At 36.7% G+C, this 21,962-nt stretch overlaps 1 protein-coding gene across 1 annotated transcript in view; it reads left to right on the forward strand.

The window, feature by feature from the left end:
- Window positions 1-21,962, forward strand: part of OSBPL6 (oxysterol binding protein like 6) — a 182,973-nt gene that overhangs the window by 109,341 nt on the left and 51,670 nt on the right. The window contains exons 4-5 of the mRNA XM_006921239.3: window positions 13,867-13,959; window positions 20,043-20,165. Of these exons, the coding sequence (XP_006921301.1) occupies window positions 13,867-13,959; window positions 20,043-20,165 (216 nt within the window). The remainder of the gene's footprint in view (window positions 1-13,866; window positions 13,960-20,042; window positions 20,166-21,962) is intronic.

Here is a 21,962-nt window from a genome sequence, read left to right on the forward strand (position 1 = left end):
TCTTAGGAAATAGCAAATAGCAACTCTGTCATTTAGTAAGGCCAAAAGCTTCACCAGGTGTCATCCTTGACTCTTCCAAACCCTCAGCAAATCTTGTTGGATGTCCCTTCAGGATGTACCTAGAATCTGACTGCTGCTGACAACCTTATCCCCCTTCACCCTGGTCTGAGCCATCATCATTTCTCATGCAGGCTATGGCCATAGTCTTCTAAGTGGTCTCCCTGCTTCTACCCTTACCCCACATACAGGTAATTTTTTACAGAGCCGTCAGAGTGATCTGATCAAAACCCAAGTCAGATCAAGCTGCCCCTCTGCTCCAAGCCCTCCAGTGGTTTCCCATCTCTCTCCAAACAGTATATGAATTCCTGAGCGTTGTCTGCAAGGTCATTCATCATCTGGATTGGCCTACCTGTCTGATCTTATCACATATCATGTACACTTCACTTAGTTTTCTCCATTTTCCTCAGATGTGCCAAGTGTACCCCCACCTCAGGGCCTTTGCATTTTCGGCTCCCTCAGCCTAGCTTGCTTTTCCTCCAGGCGTCCTCAGGTTTGCATACATACTTGATTAATTCTCCAAATGTACTCTTTTCAGATAGCCTTCTCTGCCTTCCCATGAATATCCTTATCACTCACTGTCCACTTAGCCTGGTTTTATTTGTCTTCAGAGCATAAACTACCACCTGTCAGGCTACATATTTATCCGTTTATATCTGTGTCCCCTTTCCTCTATTCTCTATCACTAAAATGCAAGCTCCCTGAAAACAGAGGTTTTATTTTGTTCAATCATGTATCCCTGGCATCTCACATAGCGCCTTGCATATGGTATAGCTCAGAATAGGTTTGAGTGAACAAATGCATGAAGAGGTGGCATGGAGAGGAAGATTGTGAACCAGGCTCCAGAGGCCTTGGTAGCTGTGAAGGGGGATAATCATGAGGTTAGGAGAAAATGACAAGGAGAGAAAGTAGTATATATAGTTGAGAGTTTTGAGTCTCCCAAGAAGAGTGGATTTGAGAGTAGGAGAGAGTTGGTCCAGAGGTGTAGAGGGGAGCTAGGACAGCACAGACCTTTGGCTTGCTGCTGACAGTGCTTCTGTGGTAGAATAAACGGCTTGCGGCTTATGAAGGACGTGATAATCAGTCAAAAGCAAAGTGTTGAGAGCATTCTGCATGGATGTTACAAATATTGGTGAGGTTGGGAGGTAACTCTTTATTTAAAACGGGTTATTGTTTCCCAATCTCTTATAGTACTTATTTCATGGTAACATTATATAATAGGCTAAGTATATGATCAGCTGACTGGATTTCGTTTGTTTTGATACTTACCCATCTACATATTTCAGAGAATTTTTTACAGTATGAAGGACTGAGACCACCTTGTAGAGATAGTTTCAATAGTTCTGAGATCAGGCCCAAAGATCTACATTTTTAAAAGTGGGGCCCCTATTGGAGCTATCGATTATTTTTATTTGTATCATTATCAAGTCACAGAAAATCAGAGACTGTTGCTCTAAGAACTTAAAATTTGGAATGCATAATTACCTGGTGATAGTGTCTGTTATTAGAGCGAATTATTATAGCTCTATTGGGTTAGAGACGTTATAAATGCTTAAATGAGTCAATCTTCGTTTAATGAAAAATCAAAGAACAAACAATACCATCCATTTTGTATAATGAGTGAAAGTTTGCTGAAGCTCAGAGATCATAAAATAAAGAATTTTTTTAAGGAAAAATTATATTATGAATAAGTCATAAGAGGCTGATAGTTAATCTTCTTGCTAGTTTTTATAAAATAAAATTCAATATCGTGGTCAGTCTTTAACAACTAATGGAAGATTTCAGTTACATGGATATCTAAAAATGCTTCCTAAGTATTATGAACAGCAATATATTTCAAAACCAACCATGGACCATTTGGTTAATGTCCACCAATGACATGTGAAGGCTGTCCCCAGCAGAGATTCAGTAAAAGTCATTTAACCATGAACTGGTACCATAACGACCCAGTTCTGACATCAGCTACATCTGCTATATGTGCAGCTGTCATTATTTTTATACCTAGAAAACTAGAAAGTAAAAAGAGTCCTCATCAATGTCTGTACTTTATGAATAGAGTTTTCATAACAAATGTTCTTGGACAAACAGGCTGATAAAAATATCCCCCCAGTGTATCATGAACTGAATTGGAACATGTCTCTTCTAGTTAAAACTCTGAAGCATCTTCTTCAAATAGCTTTGTTACATGAAATAACCAAATTACTGCTTTGAAATACAGTGTCTCTGTCTTCTGAATATGAAACCTATTTCCATCTTTGAGTTGTGAAAAATAGTGTCACCCCAAACAGAAATCTTCTAATCTTTGGAGAAAAAATTCAAACGTTCTTAATTTAATACCTAACTTCCAGTTTAAATCATCTCCAGTCTTATCAATGAGGAGGACTGTAGCTTGAAATCTGCCGGTATCTGACTGGAAAACTTCTTAGCTCTGTGTAGAATTCAGTGGATCTGGGGATTTGTAGGATGACCCTGGTGCCCAACTCTCCATTCAGAGAGAAATACTAACCCGATATGAAAATCTGCACTGTCCTCATTTGAGTGATGCTGGTGAATAAACCCCTCGGTAGTAGGTATATTTAAATTCTTGAGTTTCATCCAGTTTAGCTTTTTGGAGTTTTCACTAATCCATGGAATCTAAGTTTTAGGACTTAGGGCCAATGTCAACGGGAAAATAATATTTGCTTAAAAAAACTCACACTATGACCAACTTTTGTGATTTAAATGCATTTTGTAAATTGGATGTTCTGAAATATCTAAACATTAGGCAAAGTTTGTGAATAAATTAATAGATCAACAACAACAGCTAATTTTTCATGAGCTAATTTCTCATTGTGGAAGGCTGGAACTGTCATCACCTTTTTCAGAGAACTAAACTCTTGCATGAAATGATGATATATCTTGGCCACAGCTAATGAACAATTAAGACAGGGTTTGCTCTGTGGAAGCCTGATTCTGGAGCCCCTGTTCTTGGCCATTCACTATTCATTCTGTTGTAAGTCTTCAAAAGCTAAATGCCCAGGAGAAGTGCCTTCTGTACACTTCTAAGTGAACTTTTTGTCAGTTATTTTTGAGTTATGTATTCCATCCTCATTTTCCCCCTCAGCAATAATAGTGATTTTTCACATCCTCATTGGCCTGGGAAACAATAGACCAAATGGTACATAGACCAAAATGTTAATGGTTTTTATCATAAAATACTTGTATCAAAGGTGAACTTTATGTTCTTTGTGCTTTTTTGAACTTTCTGTATTTTCACTACATGTCTCTTGCCTTTGAATGAGAAGTTTTGATCATTTGTTTGTTTACAGAAAATTCTGATTAGCCTTTCTATGAAAGGAAATGAGCAGCCCCAGACTTCTTGCTGTCCCAACTTGGTGTTTACAGTATGTGTTCAGTGTCCCAACTTGGTGTTTACAGTATGTGTACAGTGTGCTGAAACTGAAACAACTGGAGAGAAATTTGCCACCTGGCACTCAGATGCTCATTATCCACAGGTGATTTAGAGCTTGACATTGTTTGAGAAAGAATCTGCTGTTTTCCCTGGAATGTTTGTGAGAACACTTTTATTCTCTAGGCCTGCCGTAGTTTCTCACTGAAAAGGTTATCTCTTATTACCTTGAACTGGCTGCTTTGGGATAGCATTTTTATAGCAGCAAATTCATCTGTCAGACCCAAGACTAACACTGCCTGTCCGATTCTTAGGCCTAACACCAAACAGAGAGCCACAGTGTCATCTGTTAGTGAATCCCAGAGGCCCTCAATGGGTAGCTCTTTGGGGAGGTCTGAGAATCTGTCATTTACGGAAGACTCCCCAGGAGGCTGTTATTCAGCTAGGTTTGGAAAGCATTGCTCTTACAGAATACATTTTGAGGTGTTTCATTAGGACTATAAAAACATTATCCCGAAGGGCCATAAGTCTACAAAAGTGCTTTATTTGATTTTCAACTTGGACAAATAGAAAAATTTACCCTCCCTTTGTTCAGTATCCACTGTAACTCTCTCTCATAGGCCATAAGTAAAATACTGTCGCAAAAGTAAAGAAAGGAAAGCCTAGTGCATATAGTATACTTTAAAGTACCAGACTTCTTGACCTCAAATCCTAATTAAGAGCTGATTTTATGATAATGATAATAGCCAGTGTTAGGGAAGTTTCAGGGAAATAGACACTCATACACTACTGCTAAGCATGTTAATAGATTCCACTTTTCTGGAGGAAATTTTGCAATATATATCTAAAGTCTTTAAAGAGGTCGTAATAGGATCTAATAACTCATCTTCTAAGAAATGTATTCTGAGAAACAACTGAAGGTACATGTCAGGATTTCTGTGCAAAGATGTTTATCAAAGTATTTTTATAGTATTAAAAAATTAGAAATAGTCTAATATTCAACAAGGAGTTATTTACATAACCTGTCTCATAGCCATACAGTGGACTATTGCATAGCTGCTCAAAATGTTTCGAAGAATGTTTAATGCTATGGGAATATCGTATATTGTTAATTGGAAAAAAAATTATTTAATCAAAAATGTAGCATGATTCCTACTTTGTTTTTAAGAATTGAGTATATATGTGCATCGAAGAAACGCTGAAAGAAAATATACCAAAATACTGAGTTTATTGCTGGTTGTAGGTAGTTTTAATTTCTTTTTTTCTCTTCTGCTCACCGCCCAACAATTTTTTCCTGCAATGAATGTGTATTGCTTCCATAATAAAAACTGTTTATTTTTTTAAAGATCACATTTCATGTGTGTGTGTGTGTGTGGCACCTTAAAACAATATTTGGAATATAGTAAATACCAATGTCAGCTCTTTTAATGATAAAATTGTAAGCCCTAACTCCATAAGTATAAGATTTAAAATTAAATGAATATGAAGGATATGTCACATGGGAAACTTGGAAAAAGTTTTTAAAACCATCTTTGAGGCTTTGAGGCAAGAGTGGGGCCACTTTTTGTCCTCTGAACTATCTATATTTATCTCATGATAGCGTAAGCATATTTGTAGGAGAATGGGAGCTTAGACACTGTATATATTACAACAAATACTTATTCATTCTTTCATTCAGCAAATATTTATGAGTACAGTATACACATCATAGACATATCTGCTCTGAGTTTATAAGAGTGATAACCAAAACAAACCAACTCTGCCTCCAGTATACATAAATGTTAAGTAGATATATGTAGAATTGTTTTCATGGTTTTGTTTTGTTTTGTTTTGTTTTGTTTTGTTTTGCTCGTATTGTTAGCAAAATCATGTGAGTGATTACTGTACTGAAAACCTTTGTCTGTTCTGGGTCGTTTTAATAGCCTTGTAGAAAATTACGAATTAAGTTGATTTTAATGATCTTTTTGAGTCACACAGAACTGTACTCTTGCCTTTTAAATTAACTTTACATGTTCCAGATCCTTTGGTCTTGTAGCTTAGCATTTGTCCCATTATTTGTTATTCGTTTATAATTGCTGTTTAAAATTGCTACACTATGATTGTAGTGTTGCTGGGGTTTCCTGTGACTTTGCTATGTGTTTGTGAGTGTTGGGGTTACAGGTGAAGAGCAAGTCACTAGTGAGGTCTGATTCTAGTTCTACTTAAAGGTAACCATTGGATTTAAAAAGCTGTTTTTTCATATGCTTCTTACCACTTCGTAGCTAAGATCACTGCATTGCTCACGGCCACTAAATGGACCCCTTGATGGGTCCTAATGGTATTTCTTACAATGCAGGGTTTCTAACAACACCTGGCTCAACGTAGGGCCATAGCTATTGCTCCTTAATGCGTTTCATGTTTCTATGTGGGAAAAGTCAAGATTGTGATGACTGTTTTCCCTTTTAGGGATTCCAAGTGTGCTGTGTGGAATTTTTTTTTTTTAGGAACTATTTCTAAAATTTCCTACTTTCATTCATTTTAGTGGTGCTTATATGGAGATTTACTATTAACGCAATTCTGCCATCTTTCAGTGAAGGCAAGATAATCGTTACTATAGGGGAAGTAGTAGTATTTATACTTCTTCAATGAGGGAAATTATTTAAGAAGACAGCAGCAAACCTGTGCACATCTTTAGCTGCAGGAATTCAGAAGGATGCAGGGTCTGCATTGCCATCCACTGCTGTTTTTCCTCTGGCACGTATCTAGGGCATCTGTCTTCACTCATTTCATCAGCTTTCTCAGTAAATTCTGATCCTCAGTAAATTCTGATCCTCTGGTCACAAGGTGGTGCTGCCTCTGGTTACCGGGTTAACTGGGAAATAGGCTGAGAAAAGTTCATTATTTGCCCAAGTCACATGGTAAATAGCAGCATGAAGGTTGGTATGCTTGTCTATAAAACTTATGTTCTTTTTCTGAATTGAACACTGCATCCCTAAATTAAAAGCTAGCTGACTTGCTCTTAGTTCTTGAAATTTGGAAATTAACCTTGAGGCTGCACCCTATTTAAGTGTCGTAATCATCTTTTTCTTCCTTCCTTCCTTCCTTCCTTCCTTCCTCCCTTTCTCCCTTTTTCTTTCTTTCTTTCTTTCTTTCTTTCTTTCTTTCTTTCTTTCTTTCTTTCTTCAACTCATTTTTACTTCTCTTTCCAAGGAAGGTTGTGGTAGAGGATGCCTTTTGATGTATTCAATAGTCTCAAGGGAATACACTACTTTAGATTGCTGCAATGTTTATCATTTAACGTTAGCTTTAACTTTAGTAGAAGGCAGTATTTAAAAGCTTAGACTCGACAGTAAAATCTTGACTCACGTTCTGACTCCAACACCTACTGACTCTGTGTCATTAATTTAACCTTTCTGTGCCACTCTCTGTTCAGTCAGATATAAAATAAATTTAACAGTCATTATTCAAAGGCTTTTTGTGAAGATGGAATGAAATAATCCACAGAAAATATAGAGACAAGGATACAGAAAGCACTAAATATTTACTGTGACCACCGTCATCATCATCAACACTATCATATGAGGTTACCAGTATCATTGAAATAGTGTTGCTATGTTAATATTAGATATAACTAGAAGAGAGGCAAAAACTTGAAGAAGAAAATAGAAATAGAACTACCAGACAGCCCAGCAATTTCAGTTCTGGGCATTTATCTGAAGAAAACAAACAAACACTAATTTGGAAGATATATATATTCACCCCTGTGTTCATTGCAGCATTTTTTTTTTAAATAGCCAAAATATGGAAGTGTCCATCGTTAGATGAATTGATAAAGTATGTGTGTGTGTGTGTATACGTGTGTATACATGTGTATACATATATATATAATTATATACATATTATTCAGCAATAAAGAGAGTGAAATCTTGCCATTTGCAACACGATGGACTTAGAGAGTATTATGCTGAAAGAAATAAGTCAGACAGAAAAAGACCATATAATTTCATTTATATGTGGAATCTAAAAAGAACAAAACAAATGAACAAACAAAACTATAGAGAAACAGACCCTAGATACAGAGAACAAACTGATGGTTGCCAGAAGGGAGGGGGTTGGGGGGATGGGTGAAAAACGTGAAGAGGGAATAAGAGGTACAAACTTCTAGTTATAAAATAAGTAAGTCACAGGGATATAATGTACAGCATGGGGAATATAGTCAATAATATCATAATAACTTTGTACAGAGACAGATGGGTACTAGACATACTGTAGTGACCATTTTGTATGGTAATATAAATGTAGAATCACTATGTTGAAACTAATATAATGCCATATGTCAACAATAATTAAAAAAGAAAATACTTTAGAAGTTTCTAAATTATTTTGGATATTTTTCTTTGAAAGTGTTTTGTATAATTCATGAATATAAAAATAGCTTAGATAAAATAATCAGATGAACAATTTCAGTGGAGTTAACATTCAGAGAGCAGTGGTCCAATTTTCCTTATTACTGTCCTAAATTTGTATGAAAAGTGAGTCTATAGAGAAATTTGTAGCAACAGGCTAAACTATTTCCAGCAGTTCCTTTATGTCTTTGAAATAAAATTAAAGTAAATGACAAGCTCAACAGACCAGGAGACCTGTTCAGCAGATCATGTGGACTCTCATTTTGAAAGTCGTGTCCCTTTCTGCAAGAGTTGAACTAAACCGTTCAGCTATTATTAAATGTCTCATTGTCTGTCTGTTTACCTACATTTTTAATACCAAGTACCCAGACTGCAGTCATGTTGGCAGATTTCCACTTGCTGCCCAGGAGGTATTAATTTCAGTGAACGCTACCCAGGGAACAAACTTTTACCAAATGAAGAGCTGCAGTGAAATATATGTTCTAGACTCTTCGGTTTTAAGCTAACTATGCATCAAGTATCTCTGAGCAGAGGGAACAAAGGGCCGGTAAGTATTTCTACCTTCTCTGTGTGTTCTGAGTTCCTTAAAAAAACCGAACTGCAATGAACTTAGGTTCATCAGTTGTCACAAATGTACCACTCTGGTGGGGGATACTGATAGTGGGGGGAGCTATGCATGTGTGGGGGGCAGGAGGTATGTGAGAAGTCTTTGTACCTTACTCTCAGTTTTGCTATAAAGCTAAAACTATTCTGAAAAAGTCTTACAAAAAAAAACAAAAAAAACCTGGCTTGGAAATTATGTTGAAATTTTAGTATTTGAGAGGAAACTTGATTTTAAAAGAGTAATTCGCGGATTTATGTAACCCTTTTATTTAAACTGTTTATGTAATAACGTATTACACCTTGAAGGTATGTGACGTGTTTCCAAGTCACTGTGAAAGAATTTGAAAATAGCCAGCTTGTGAAGAAAAGTACAAAAAAATATATAGCACAAATTATGATCTTAAAGGAAACCTTATGAAAAGAATTAATTTTTGTTACTGAAGATGTTGCCAAATTAACTTTGACGTGTTCCCCACTGACCGACTGACCAGTCATAGCTTTAAATCTTATAAACAAGAGCTCTGTGATTAATTCACTAGATGTTTCAGTTTAAAAAGTTTAAATATTTTTAAAAGTTCTATGCTATTGGAGCTGTGGTTTTTCTAATTCCAAGATGAAGCAACAAGACAGTTTTACACCTAATCATGTGTTAATGATTGCTGAGGGACTGTTTTCTACAAATTAATCAGAGAACACTGCAAATTTTCAGAAATTTTTGACTGGCTGCAATGTTCAATGTCTTGTATAGGTATGGGGTAGGCTGGGGGTAAAAGAGGTGGGATACTAAAATGAAGATGAGCTGGTCTCTACCTTCAAGGAGCACCCAAACTAACTAGAGTCCAAGACTAGGTATGGTAAGTTTGAAAATTGCCTTGTTTATGTCTGCAGATATTAAAAATGTAGCATTCAAGTAATTACATATTTAAAGATAATGGTTGCATATGTGATTCTATAACTTCAGGGATATTCTTTGGGTTTTAAAAACCATGAGTTGAAGACAGTTATTAAGGTAGTAAATTAATTCTTCACTATTGGATAGACAATGATAGTTGAGTTCTAGTGATATACCAATATAAGACTGCTCAAATTTGTATAAGAGCATTTGACTTCTTCGTTATCATTATGGAGGTTAAATGAAATAGCTTATTTTTTGAAGCTAATTACATTTATAATAATAGGTATCAGCTGGTGGTTTTATAAATTATGCTTTAATTTTTCAGTAAAATGTGTACCTACATTCGTGGTTATAAAATATTCATTTACTTACTTAGTAAACATTTTTATGATTCTCTGTGCCTTGGCAAATCAACAAAATTTGGGGTTTGGATTTTTATTGTACTGTGTTTGAAATGAATGAACCTTTTACTTTGCTTCCATAATATAAACTGTTTTGTAAAATCAGGTAGCGAAGAAAGTAATACATTCTTTGTGACATATGCTCGGGTATGTAATTTACAGATTCCATCCTGGTCCTGGTTTGTTTGGTCTCTAACCCTTCTGATCTACAAAATCCTAGCAACATTTAAGTATCTATCCCTTGGTATCTACAGAAACAAAACTTATTTTTATCAAACTTTAAATATCCTAAATTGACTTCTGTGTCTGTGGCTGATTTGCAAATTAAGGGATTAAGTTTCCTTCCACTGGCTAAATTCCTAATCCTTTATTTTCTATTTACATAGTTGCTAAGGTCAAGTTTCTTTCCAAGTTTTGCTTTTCTTGACATGTTTATTTGTCAGAGTCAGGGGAGGGGGATAGAGGAGGTGATGTGTGTTTTATTGCCCAGCAACCTGCAAGTATAAGAATACGGGATGGTCCTTAAGTAGACACTTAGGTCAAAGATATTTCACTGGAAAAATTAAAGTAAGTAAAAGCAGTAGCAACATGGAACAGGATTAATGCATATGTTTATACAAATTTGTTCGGACTTATTTAGTCTTTTGTTTAATAAGACGTCTCTCTCTATAAGCATCATTTTTGTCCGTTTTGTTCTCTGACACCCTGTCATCTGCCCCGGGCACAGTATAGGTGCCAACAATGCTTTGTTGATTAATTGAATCACCACATGAGTAAATGAATGAATGAGTGACACATTTCACTGGCAGTTTCTGGTCTTCTACTTTATTATGTTTACTTTATTGAACTTTTTGGTTGATATTCTATTAAATAGTAAGGTAAGAACAGGTACTTAGATGTTTAGTTTCTAAATGATTCTAATTAATGATTTTTAAAAATGATAGAATCGGTTTTTTCCTGTAGGAATTTATCTCATATTTTGAAGTTACTTATCTGTTATGGGCAAGGTAAAAGCATTTTTATATCTCTATAATACAGTTACACCTATATCTTTTCTGCTTATGGTTCTTTTTTTTTTAGAAAATCAACTCATGCATTTGAAAAAATACTTATATGATTTTTTTAATCTTCATAGAATTTACATTTAATGAAGTTTTGCTCAGATGTATCTGAAGAGTATGTGAAACAAGGTTTATTTTCCTCTTACAGGTTTGTGTTATATGTCAGGATAATTTAGGGTTATTAATGAATACATTTATATAATTTAGCTGAAAGTAGATTAAATAGTTTTAAAGAAATTTTAAAATGTGTTAATTTTTTAAGCAATGCGTTTTTCCTCAAAAGAAGCATTATGAGAAAGGGAATAACATATGCAGGTTAGAATTCTCCATTTTAATAATAAATACAAAAATTTAATGGTAGTTCTTCTAGAACAATGGGTCTCAAAGTTTTGGTTTCAGGAACCCTTTACATTCTTAAAAATTACTGAAGACTTCAAAGAGCTTTTGTTTATGTGGGTATGTCTGCCTATATTTACTGTATTAGAAATTAAAATAGAATTTTAAAATATTTATTTAAAAATAACAATAGACTCACCACCTGTTAGTGTAAATAACATTTTTTTTTAATTTTAAAATATATTTGCAAAGCAAGTTTTTGTGGGTAGCAGTAGAGTGGTACTGCTTTAAATTTTTGCACCTCTCTCTGACGGCTTGGATTCCTACATCTGCTTCTGTTTAATATGTTTCAATATGGCGTGTTATGTATCCTCTAGAAAACCCCACTGTGTACTAGTGAGAAAATGCAAGTAAAAAAGGCAAATAATTTCTTGGCATTGTATAAATATACTTTTCATCTCATAGGCCCCCTGAAAGGGCCTTGGACCACCTTTTGAGAACCACTGCTCCAGAGCTAGTGGGATGGGAGGGTGAGTAGCACTGAGGGGAGGAGGGGACTTTGACTTTTCCTTTTACACATTTCTATGTCATTTTTGAATTTTTTATAATGAGCATAATAATCCTTTTGTCATTTTAAAACACACACAAAAATAAAATGAAAGGGTATGTGTGGCGGGGAAGATAATTACATCTGAAAAGAAGGTAATACAATTTTTGTTTAAACATCAAAAAAAATTCTCATTTTAGTTTCTAATTACATAATATCAGAAAAATCGAAACTTAAAATTTAGCTGATATATTTTAAATAGGATCCTAGCCAAACAAGCAAATAATGCCAGACTCAGGTCATTTGTTCCCATTTTGTTTGTTAAAGATATGAACACACACCTCCAGCTTTTCACTCCATGGTATGCCTTTGCTTTTGACTGTCCCACAAATGGCACTGGCACAGTTATGGACACTCAGCCATGTATTTTCTTTGCAAATTAAAGTAAATCCAGGAATGGAAAGAACAGAGTTAATGCTTAAGTTAATGCTTGAAATGTCCTTGGACACTATAGATATCAGATTAAGAATTATTGCTGCTCCCTGCCTAACTTTATATTTGGTCACAAAATACCTGTTCTTATTTCTTCTGTGTCCCCACATCTTGGAGAAATAGGAACAATTCACAAACCTGTCACTTCAGTTATTCTTTTTCTAATAAATAACTTAAAAATGAATTCAAGTAGCACTTTTAAAATCTGTGATCAGACCCCTTGTTTTAAGGAAATAGAAATAACTAAAAGCTTTAAAACTTACAAAGAAATTAGAATAATTGGCTCAGGTCAAAGTGTAATTTTCTTCATGAAAAAGAAAATATTAATATAATAGTTTTCCAGTGAGATATCAAAAATAGAGACCTTAATAAATAAAATACTAACCTGTCTATTGAAACAATGAAATAGCCTATGTCTGAATATTAACTACATTTAGTCATTTCTCTGATATCTTTCAAAATTATTGCTCCATAGAAAGTACTTAATGTTTTTTCCAAATGTACAAGTAATATCTTCTTATTGCATTAAAAATTAGAAAAATATTAAGAAAAATTTTAAAATTACCTATAATCCTGCCACCTTTGGATAGCTACAGTTAATTTTCTGAAATATATTTTGATTATATGTATAACATCATATTTGATACGTTTTTTATAGCCTGTTTTTTCAGTTGACAGAACATCATGGGTGATGTTTGCATATCAATAAACATAGATCCATATTGTCATTTTTTAAAATCACTGCATGGTGTTTCCTTATAAGTTTTGCTATTCTCATATATATTAGGTATTTTTTACTATAATAAATAATGCCATAGTAAACATATCTGTTGTTACGTATTTGCATACCTATCTGATTATTTCCTTAGGGGTTGCTGGGTCAGTGAGGCATGTACTTCTTTTTCCGAAGACTTTTAAATAAAATTGCAAAGTTCCTCTTTAGATAGATCATACCCAACTTATATTCCCTTTCCCTCAACCCTAATCTGTTCTTGAATCTGATGATTTAAAAAAATCATTACTTGGGTTTTCATTTCTTTGAATGCTTCTGAGGTTGAGGTGAACGTCTTTTCAAATGTTCCGTGTGAGTTGCCCGTTCATGTACTTTGCCTATTTTTCTGTTGGAGTGTTATCTTACTGATTTATAAATGCTTTTTATAGTCTTTGTAAAATACATTTACTGTTTATTGCACTTGGATTTTTTTCTTCTCTGTGCATTGAAGAATTATTATATGATTCTATAATTGTAATAAAATATAAGGTTTATAAAAAATTCTAGAGACTAAATGGTATTAAGACTCTGGGCTTTTGGTTGTAGACCCATCTCTTTGTCTATTGCCATTGGAAAGGTGAGCAGATATTTTTAGATGAGGCTAATTGTCTTAAGTAATAGAATACCACTTTCAGAAAGATAAAAATATTGAGACTTACTCTGTGTTTTTGTAATTTGTGTGATCTCTGACTCTTTTTCTAAGACTGAAACTAGTATTGCAGTAGCACCTTCAGAAGCAAATCGATAAGCGGGGACAATAAAATCCTGTGCGGACATTTTTCTGACTTGCTGCTGCCTTTGGACTCAGAAACTTGTCATTTTTAACATAGCCCGCTGTTTTTACTGTGATCTGTGTGCTCTCACCCCCATGCCTATCCACATGAGAAATGGGTTACCTAACCCTGGGCTGTATTTCCATTTCTTTTCAGAGTATCCATATACTAGAGAGGACTGCTTCCTCTGGCACTGAGCCCTCCATAAGTCGGCAACTGCTAGAACCGGAGCCAGTCTCCCTCTCCAAGGTCAGTGATGAGATGTGGTGCTTTCTCAGATGGCATGATACCTGCCCTGAGCCAGTTGAACTGTAAATGACTCTTACACTGACTCCTCTAAGGGAGCTGTGACACCCTGGTAAGGCTGCTCTTCCACTTCTTTATGCCTCCAGTATGTAGGGTTTCTCTGCCCTGAGTAAAGAGGAAAGATGAAAGTATATTTTGCTGAGATTTGCAGGGTTACATACAGAAGTCCAGCATTCTCTTTATTTTAAGGAGAAAGGTCAAGAGAAACTATTGTCATTTGCTGTTGGAGAAATGAGAAAATATTTCTATATCAAACTAGTAGGGAAAAAGAAAAACCGGATCTAGTAATAACAACAACGACACCTACTATTACCATTATTGCCCGTGCACTGCATACCAGGCACTGTGCTGATATGTTTCAACACATCGTCCCACTTCATATAACCCTTATGAACAGCTCCAGGCAGTGTGGGTATTTATTACATTTTTCAAATGTGGAAACTGAGAGTTTGTAACTTGCCCAAAGTAAAAAACAAACAAACAAACAAAAAACTACTAAGCAACAGAGCAGGGATTCAAACTTAGACCTTTTTAAGCTCTACCCGGCTGCAGGTAAAATCGTATCTACTCAGAGGGGCTCTTGTACATTCAGATTTCTGGTCTCCTTCTTACATCTAGCCTTCTGAGTGGTGAGCTCTGAGGAAAATACTGCAGATTATTGATTAAGATCTTTTTTGTCTCATGAAAGCCAGTATTCTCTCCCCTTCAGCCTTCTGTTCCTTCTAGTAGGGAAACATGTGAATTTACTTATGTCTAAAATGCAAAAATCATAAAGAAAAGTTGAGGAGACACCATCCTACTCATCCCCACCCCTAACCCGACTCCCTGGGATTTTCAGTGGGCTGGCTCCTCCATCAAGAAACTCAGAAAATAGAATGCCTGAGGGTTTTGAATTGAAATATAAAAATAGCACTTTGTTTCCAAAAAAATGTTAGCTTCTAAATATGTACAACTGATCCTTCCACCTTGCTGGCCCTTTATTAAACAGAATCTTTAAAGAACACTACTACCCTAGTGCTGTGAAATATATACACTGTACCCCTCTATACTTTGAATATATAAATAAGCTATAAACTTTATTCTACCGGACAGGAGTTCACTGCTAAACTAAGGAGAGGAGGGTTATTAAACCATAAAAAATAACTTGGAGGGAAATAAAAAATGATCTTATTTCTATTTGAATGCCAAATACGGAATGTCTACTTGGTAAATATAACTAGTTACCTCTTTGAAACATCAGTTCTCTCTTATAGACAGCTAAAGGCGAGAGAGAAAAGGCAGCTTACATTTATTGAGTACGACTTTGTACCATGCACTGAATTAGTGCATAGATTCTCTCACTTAATTAGCCCCCAACTCAATGAAGTAAGTACCGATATTATCCTCATTTTATTGATAAGGAAAACAGAGACTTGGAGTATAAGTAAGTTGTCCAGAGCTGGGAAGCATGAGAAAATTAGAGCCGAGGGAAACTGAGACCATGAGAGGGGGAGATACTCAGAGAAAGGAAGACCTGGAGAATGATACACAGAAACAGAAAGGAGAGGTGCTGGTATTAAAACCACAAATAGGGAGCAACGTGCACACAAGACTAGCTCTGGCCCCTCCTCTCCTGCCAGCTACCTCTCTAGCTTCCTTGGTATCTCACTTTATACTCCAGCTACCTTCCCCTGCACACGGCTCCCTGCAGTGGCCATGCTCCTCCTCTCTTCCACGGCTGGGTGTCTCCTCCTCCTATCAGGCCTTCCTAGAATGCTTCCTGCTCCCCTCCTCTTCCTTCACTCAGAAACCCCTTTTCGAATGCCGCCCATCACCTCCTTCCCCAATCCACTCTCAGCCCCAGACTGTCTTGTATATATTGTCTCTGTACTTAGCACGTTCATTACTTTATTTCACATTAGTTCTTATGTCCAGTTTCCTCGGAGGACAGCCTGAGACTGGGCTTGGGGTACTTGTGATTTATTGAGGGAGAGCCCACAGGAGAAAGGATGAGAGAAGAGATCAGGGCAGGTGTGGTACTAAGCCAGAAGGCATTTCATTTGGAGTCCACTGTCAGCCTGATCCCCGGTGAGCTCTGGAGCATAAATAATATCACAGAGTTGGTCTCACCCTGAGAAGAGGACTTCTTGTTCCCTCAGCCAGCCACTTGTACCCTTGTGTCCTTCAGTCCTTGAGGGCCATGGGGGAGGGAGATGCTGCAGCATAATTTCCCAGGTGTGATGCCTCAACTTGGTGAAAACAGCAATTCCCCCTTAGCCTTAGCAGTTCTCGGTGCTCACAGCAGTTGGAGCACGGGTCCACTGGCCTGATCCAGGACCTGGGGAGGGCACCAATAGCATCCACTTCCCATTACCCCTCCATGCTGTTGTCCCTTGGATCTTGTTGTAGAACTAATACTCTCATGGTGTTTTTGTGTTAATAGGTACCACATCTTTTGGGGCCCCATGAAATCAGAGGGTCTTGTCCAATCCAGATACCATAGTATCCCACCATCTCGCAGCCCTTTTGAGAGAAGATGGGCTTCCCGGCACCAGTTGGTGGTGAAAGAACGTTATTTCAAGTACACATTTTCCTGCCTCAGGATTTGTTCAAATTCTTTGGTATTTTCACCTCCTAAAGCATTTTCACTCTTCCCCCACACACCCACCCACACATCCACAAACACAGAGTATGCCATTGAGAAAGGAAATGTCTCTATTTATTTCAAATGAACAGACTAGGATGTTATTAGGTTACTTTCTGTTTAGTTATTGTTATTAGATCAAAAGTATTTTTAAAACTTCTATAATAGCAAAAATGTACATCTGACTTGTCAGGTACAGATGATCAAGATCAAATTAGGACTTTTAGCTATTTCTATTCTAAGTGAATCTATGAAAACTGGAGACTTTTAAGCAGAAAATTAATATCACTTGAAATTATGAAAAAATTCTTCAATTTTCAGAAAGTAATTTTAGCTTTCTTAAGATTTACCTGGTCTACTAAGCTCAGAGATGAGTTGCACTAAGTTCCGAGATGGGATGTTTCATATTTGTAATATTATCATCAGCATTTATAATTGACATAGGGAGAATGTTTTCTCTAGCTTTATCTTTTGCCTCGTTGTCAGTTTGACAGCTTATTTAACTATAAGAACTATACTAGGATTCTTCTCAGTTTCTTTTGCTGGGTTTAGTAATTCTGCATCACAGCAAATGAAATTATTTGTTTAGAGCTGCCCCCTTTATAATTATGAAATACTAAGAAATATATTTTAATTCTTCACCTTTTCAATTTTATCCCTTTTTATTTCCTCTTCAGTTAAACTCCCAAAGGGAACAAAAATGACCATGACAGATATCAGCCATAGCTCCACAGGGACAAGCTGTTATTCTATTCTGAGTTTAATTAGAAAAAAATTCAAAACACATTTGTACTTCTTAAATGTTTCATTTTCACAAGTAATTCACAGTATTCATTACACACACACACACACACACACACATACACACACACACACAGAGGGAGAGTAAATCAAAGATGAACACTAGCTTTCAAATAAGATCTAATCAAAGAGAAAAAAAGCTGTTCTTTTAGAGATGCTGCACATAGATGGGGCTACCAAAAATAGAAGTGTCATTAAGTACAGCTGATATCTCTCTAAGAACAGAGTGCTAATGAATATATTTACACATGTATAGTTAGCCTTTTAGTTTCTTGATTATACAAAACTTTTAAAAAGAAATCAGTAGAAGGCCATCATTTCTATGGAATAAAAAATCCATCATTTTTATCTACTTTTTTAGTGAGAATAGAAAGCCAAAGATACTGGACTTTGTATAAAAATTTACTTTTTTCCCCTATTATTCTAACATTATTTATAAGTGGTGTTCGCTGGTTGAATTGCAATTCAATATTAAGAAATGAGAATGCTAAAGCACTCCCCTTTATACTCAGAATGATAATGCCACTTGCACTTGTATTGTCCCCCAAAACATGGTATTCAGCCTGAAATTGTTTCTTCAGAAACATTTTTTTAAAAATCACTCTATTTAATTACCAGCTTTGACCAGATCAATCACAGTTTTCAACAGAATTATCTTCAAGCAGAAAATCACTTGAGGTTTTTTTCTTAATGTAAAGGGAAATTTACAGATCCTTTTTCTTTAAAAAAAAAAAACAAAACAGTTTTGGTAATGTATTATTTGACAGATCCTTTAAAGCATTCTTAATGTTGCCAAATTAAACTGGTCTGTGTGTTTCTGTAAGGTATATAGTTCACTCACTAGGCACCCCTCGGAGATGACCGGGAAGATGAAGAAATGATACTAGTCTCAGGGTGGGAGTGGGAGTGGGTTGTAGGGCTATAGGATAGAAGCCTGATGCTGGCTTTAGAGGGCTTTTCAGAAGCCCGGGTTATCTCCTAGCTTTCATGATGTTAGAGTGAAATAGTGTTCTGCCTCATCTCTCGGAAACAACTTTCTGTGAAAATATCACCCCATTTATACATATTTGGATTTAAACATGTATTTGGCTTGGCCATAGGGCAAGCACCTTTTGGAATGAAAGGAGAAGAAAAGGAAAAGTGGCATGGATGATACATACTCAGCCCTCTTTCTGCCCCCATGGTCAACATCTGTTACTGATTATGGCACCTTTGCCTCTGAGGCTTGTCAGAGGCTCACAGTCCTGCAGCAGGTTCTAAGCAACCACCACCCAAACATTTGGGCCAGCGAGTCCATCTGCTCTGGACTGGAACCCAGTGGCCATCGTTGTTGAAGCCTTTGTTCTGTGATCGAAGGATGATTTCTGATAGAACATATCTTTTTGGAGGCACCCTCCTAAGTCATTTTGGATTGGGGCATTCTGCGGAGGTGCCTGCCATCATAACTGGAGCTACATCCAGCTTTGCAAAGTTGAGGCAGCAGAGCGGGTCACATTAAGAGATCTCGCTCCCCTGTGCTGTGGGTAGGTTTGTAGCAGTTGTGCCTGGGATGTGACCTCGTTGTTCCTGCCTCTAAATTGGACCACATTCTTGAGATCTAGAATGTGAGTATTTGCTGGGTCAACAGTTATTTTAGAGCCACATTGGCCCTTAGAAATCACCTGGTCTAGAGATTTTAAAACCCAGGATGTTGCTAAGGGCCAGGCAGCTACCCTGGAAGCAGGCCCAAGGGAGTAACTGAAGACAGGTCCTGCCTTCCACACAGGCCCAGTGTTGCCAGATGTTATAGGCCTTCACAAAACTAGGAATTTGAATTTTTTAAGTGTGAGATCTTATGATTTTTAAATATTGACAACTCATTAAAAGATGTAATCACCATAGATGAACGAAACATATCTTATGGAAGAGGAAACCATGATATAAGTCTGTTTTTTAACAAAGGAGGATGATAGTAAGGATTCTAGCATCCTAGATATCTGGCCTTTGCAATCTGGTACTTTTTCCATGGGCTCTTAAGGATGTCTTCCTCAGGAAGTGTGTGTTTTAGAAAGCATGGGCTTCCTGGTGTGTGTTTGCTGAGCAGGGCGTTTTATGTGCATTCTGTAATGTACGCGGCCTCACCGAGAAGAAACAGATGCCCACAGTGCTGCTCTTCAGCTTAATAGGTTATGAGCCATTTAGACCATTGCAGCCTTTCCATTCCTACACAGAAAGCCAGGTCCACACACTAATTGAACACTTGTCATCAAAACAGTTTTATTTCAAAACTTTAAAGTGCCTCTATGCCTAGAGATTAACTGTCTAGAAAAAAAAAATGCATTTTAAAGCTTCTGAGTACAGGCAGTCGAAATTCTGTTCTACCCCAACCTCCAACTCCATTTCGTCTGCGACGGACGCACGGACATCCAGGTTGGCCTGGAAGCTCGTTTTAACTCCAGTTATAAGTGCTTAGCTTGATCTGATGCTTAAAATTTGCTGCAGAATGTTGTTCATACTTCTGGTGGATTGAGTGGTGCTTCAAAAGTAACTTCTACTTAATCTGTTTTAAGTGCGTCACCAAGCGCCAACAAACATGTGATTTGTTTTTCTTCTTTCCTCTCAGGAAGCTGACAGCTGGGAAATTATAGAAGGGCTGAAAATAGGCCAAACCAATGTCCAGAGACCAGACAAACATGAAGGCTTTATGCTGAAGAAAAGAAAATGGCCTTTAAAAGGCTGGCACAAGGTAACATTTTCACCATGTTCATCTTTAGATCATCTTTGTAAATAGAGTGTGGATCTTCTTTGTGTCATTAGGTGGGAAACCAAGAGTATGGCTGTATGTGTAAAAGTAATTTTCTGGGCCTTATTTTAACCATATGGGCAGCAACCTGTTATACCTATTTATATCTGAGATCTATAATATCTCTATGCAGGGGAAAATATTTTATTTTTATATTTAAATTCCAGTTTTTACATGTTGTCCACTCTGCTTTTTTTTAACTTGAATATGTTTCCTATTAAATGTTCTAAATATGAGATGTTTTTAAATGCATGCATGTATTCCATTGGATGGATTTATATTATATATCCCACTATTAAACCAATTCTCTATTGCTGTATATGCAGGACATGTCTTCATTTTTTACTTTCATGACAAATATCATTATACATAAATTTCCATTTAATTCCTTGGGATAAATCCCTAGAGTTATTGTTACCAGTACAGACTCAAGACAGAGATTCACAGATCTTGGAAGTTTGTTTACTGCCCTTTACAGCATACAGTTCCTCTCTCCCCTACCCTACTTTTGTTTTCCATCTTCCACTTTTACTTATGGAGGAACTATTTTGCACTACATAGTTGCAATGACCTAAGTGGGAAGAATTCTGTGATGCTAAGGAGGAGGAAGTTGTCCTTCATTTTCAGTCTCAGCCCTTTGACTGACCACCAGCTACTTCTCTTAAACCACTGGAAGAATAGATTCATCTACTTTCCACGTCTGCTAATGGATTTCATCTCAGGGCAGATGGACTTGTTGGCCCAAGTGGTTGGGTGGTGGCTGCCCATTGGCCCAAAGCAGGGATGTCGTGGATTTTAACATCCTTGAGTAAACATATTTTTTTATGTAATTTAAGGGAAAAAACTTAAAAATGAATGGATCAGAATGTTCCCCACTCTCCTGTCTCTGATGGTAAAATAAAAACATGTCAAAGAGGCTTCTGAAAACTATTCCTTCTCACCTGTGAGAAACCTTGACATTCTCCCCACAACTCCTGATATTACCTCAGTGCCAGGCATCTCTCTCCACCGTTGTTCTTCCTTGGATTTTGGCCAACCAGCTGTACTCCTTCCTAGAATCTTTTACTTTTCATTCTGACCTTACCACTTTGCAATTTCTCTAATCAATGGCCTTGCTAATCTCTTTACCTGTGAACATCCTAAAAGTTGTCCCTGCTAAAATCCTTTGATAGCTAAAAATGGAAAAATAGGAGAAAAAAGTCAAAGAAACAAATTTGATTTGAATAGCTAACTTTAATTTAGCACTCTTAATCCATGTTTCAGCAAAACTGTGGTTCAACAGCAACTCTTTCTGGACCATGCTTTTGAACATTTTGCCACATAAATTGGAGGGTCTTCTTTGCATTGCCTTTTACCCTGGTCTCTAATGCCATCAGATATTTATTCAAGCATTAGCTTATTTGAATGCCCAAGTTATGGACAATTGAGTAATCAATTGTTTTTCAGCTGTACAGAGTCTATCTTTTGGTGCTTACTTGTTGCCCCCCAGAACCTGTAACACAAAGGGGTTACAGTTCCCTTCTGTGTGTTCTGTGCAGGGTGTTCCCAGTCCTGACCGCCTGCTGCCTCAGCAGCTAAGAGTTCCTGAATCACATAAAAACTTGCCTGCAGAGTAATTTTCCAGTAACAGAAAGACTCCCTGCCTCTGTAGATACTGGAGGAGGGCACTGGAACCATTGTTTGATTAGACCCTGGGAGCTGTTTGTTCTTTTGTCAATTGCCCACAGAAAGGAAATCAAC

The sequence above is a fragment of the Pteropus alecto genome, unplaced genomic scaffold (assembly GCF_000325575.1).
Source record: "Pteropus alecto unplaced genomic scaffold, ASM32557v1 scaffold3, whole genome shotgun sequence".
In the NCBI taxonomy this organism is placed as follows: Eukaryota; Metazoa; Chordata; class Mammalia; order Chiroptera; family Pteropodidae; genus Pteropus; species Pteropus alecto.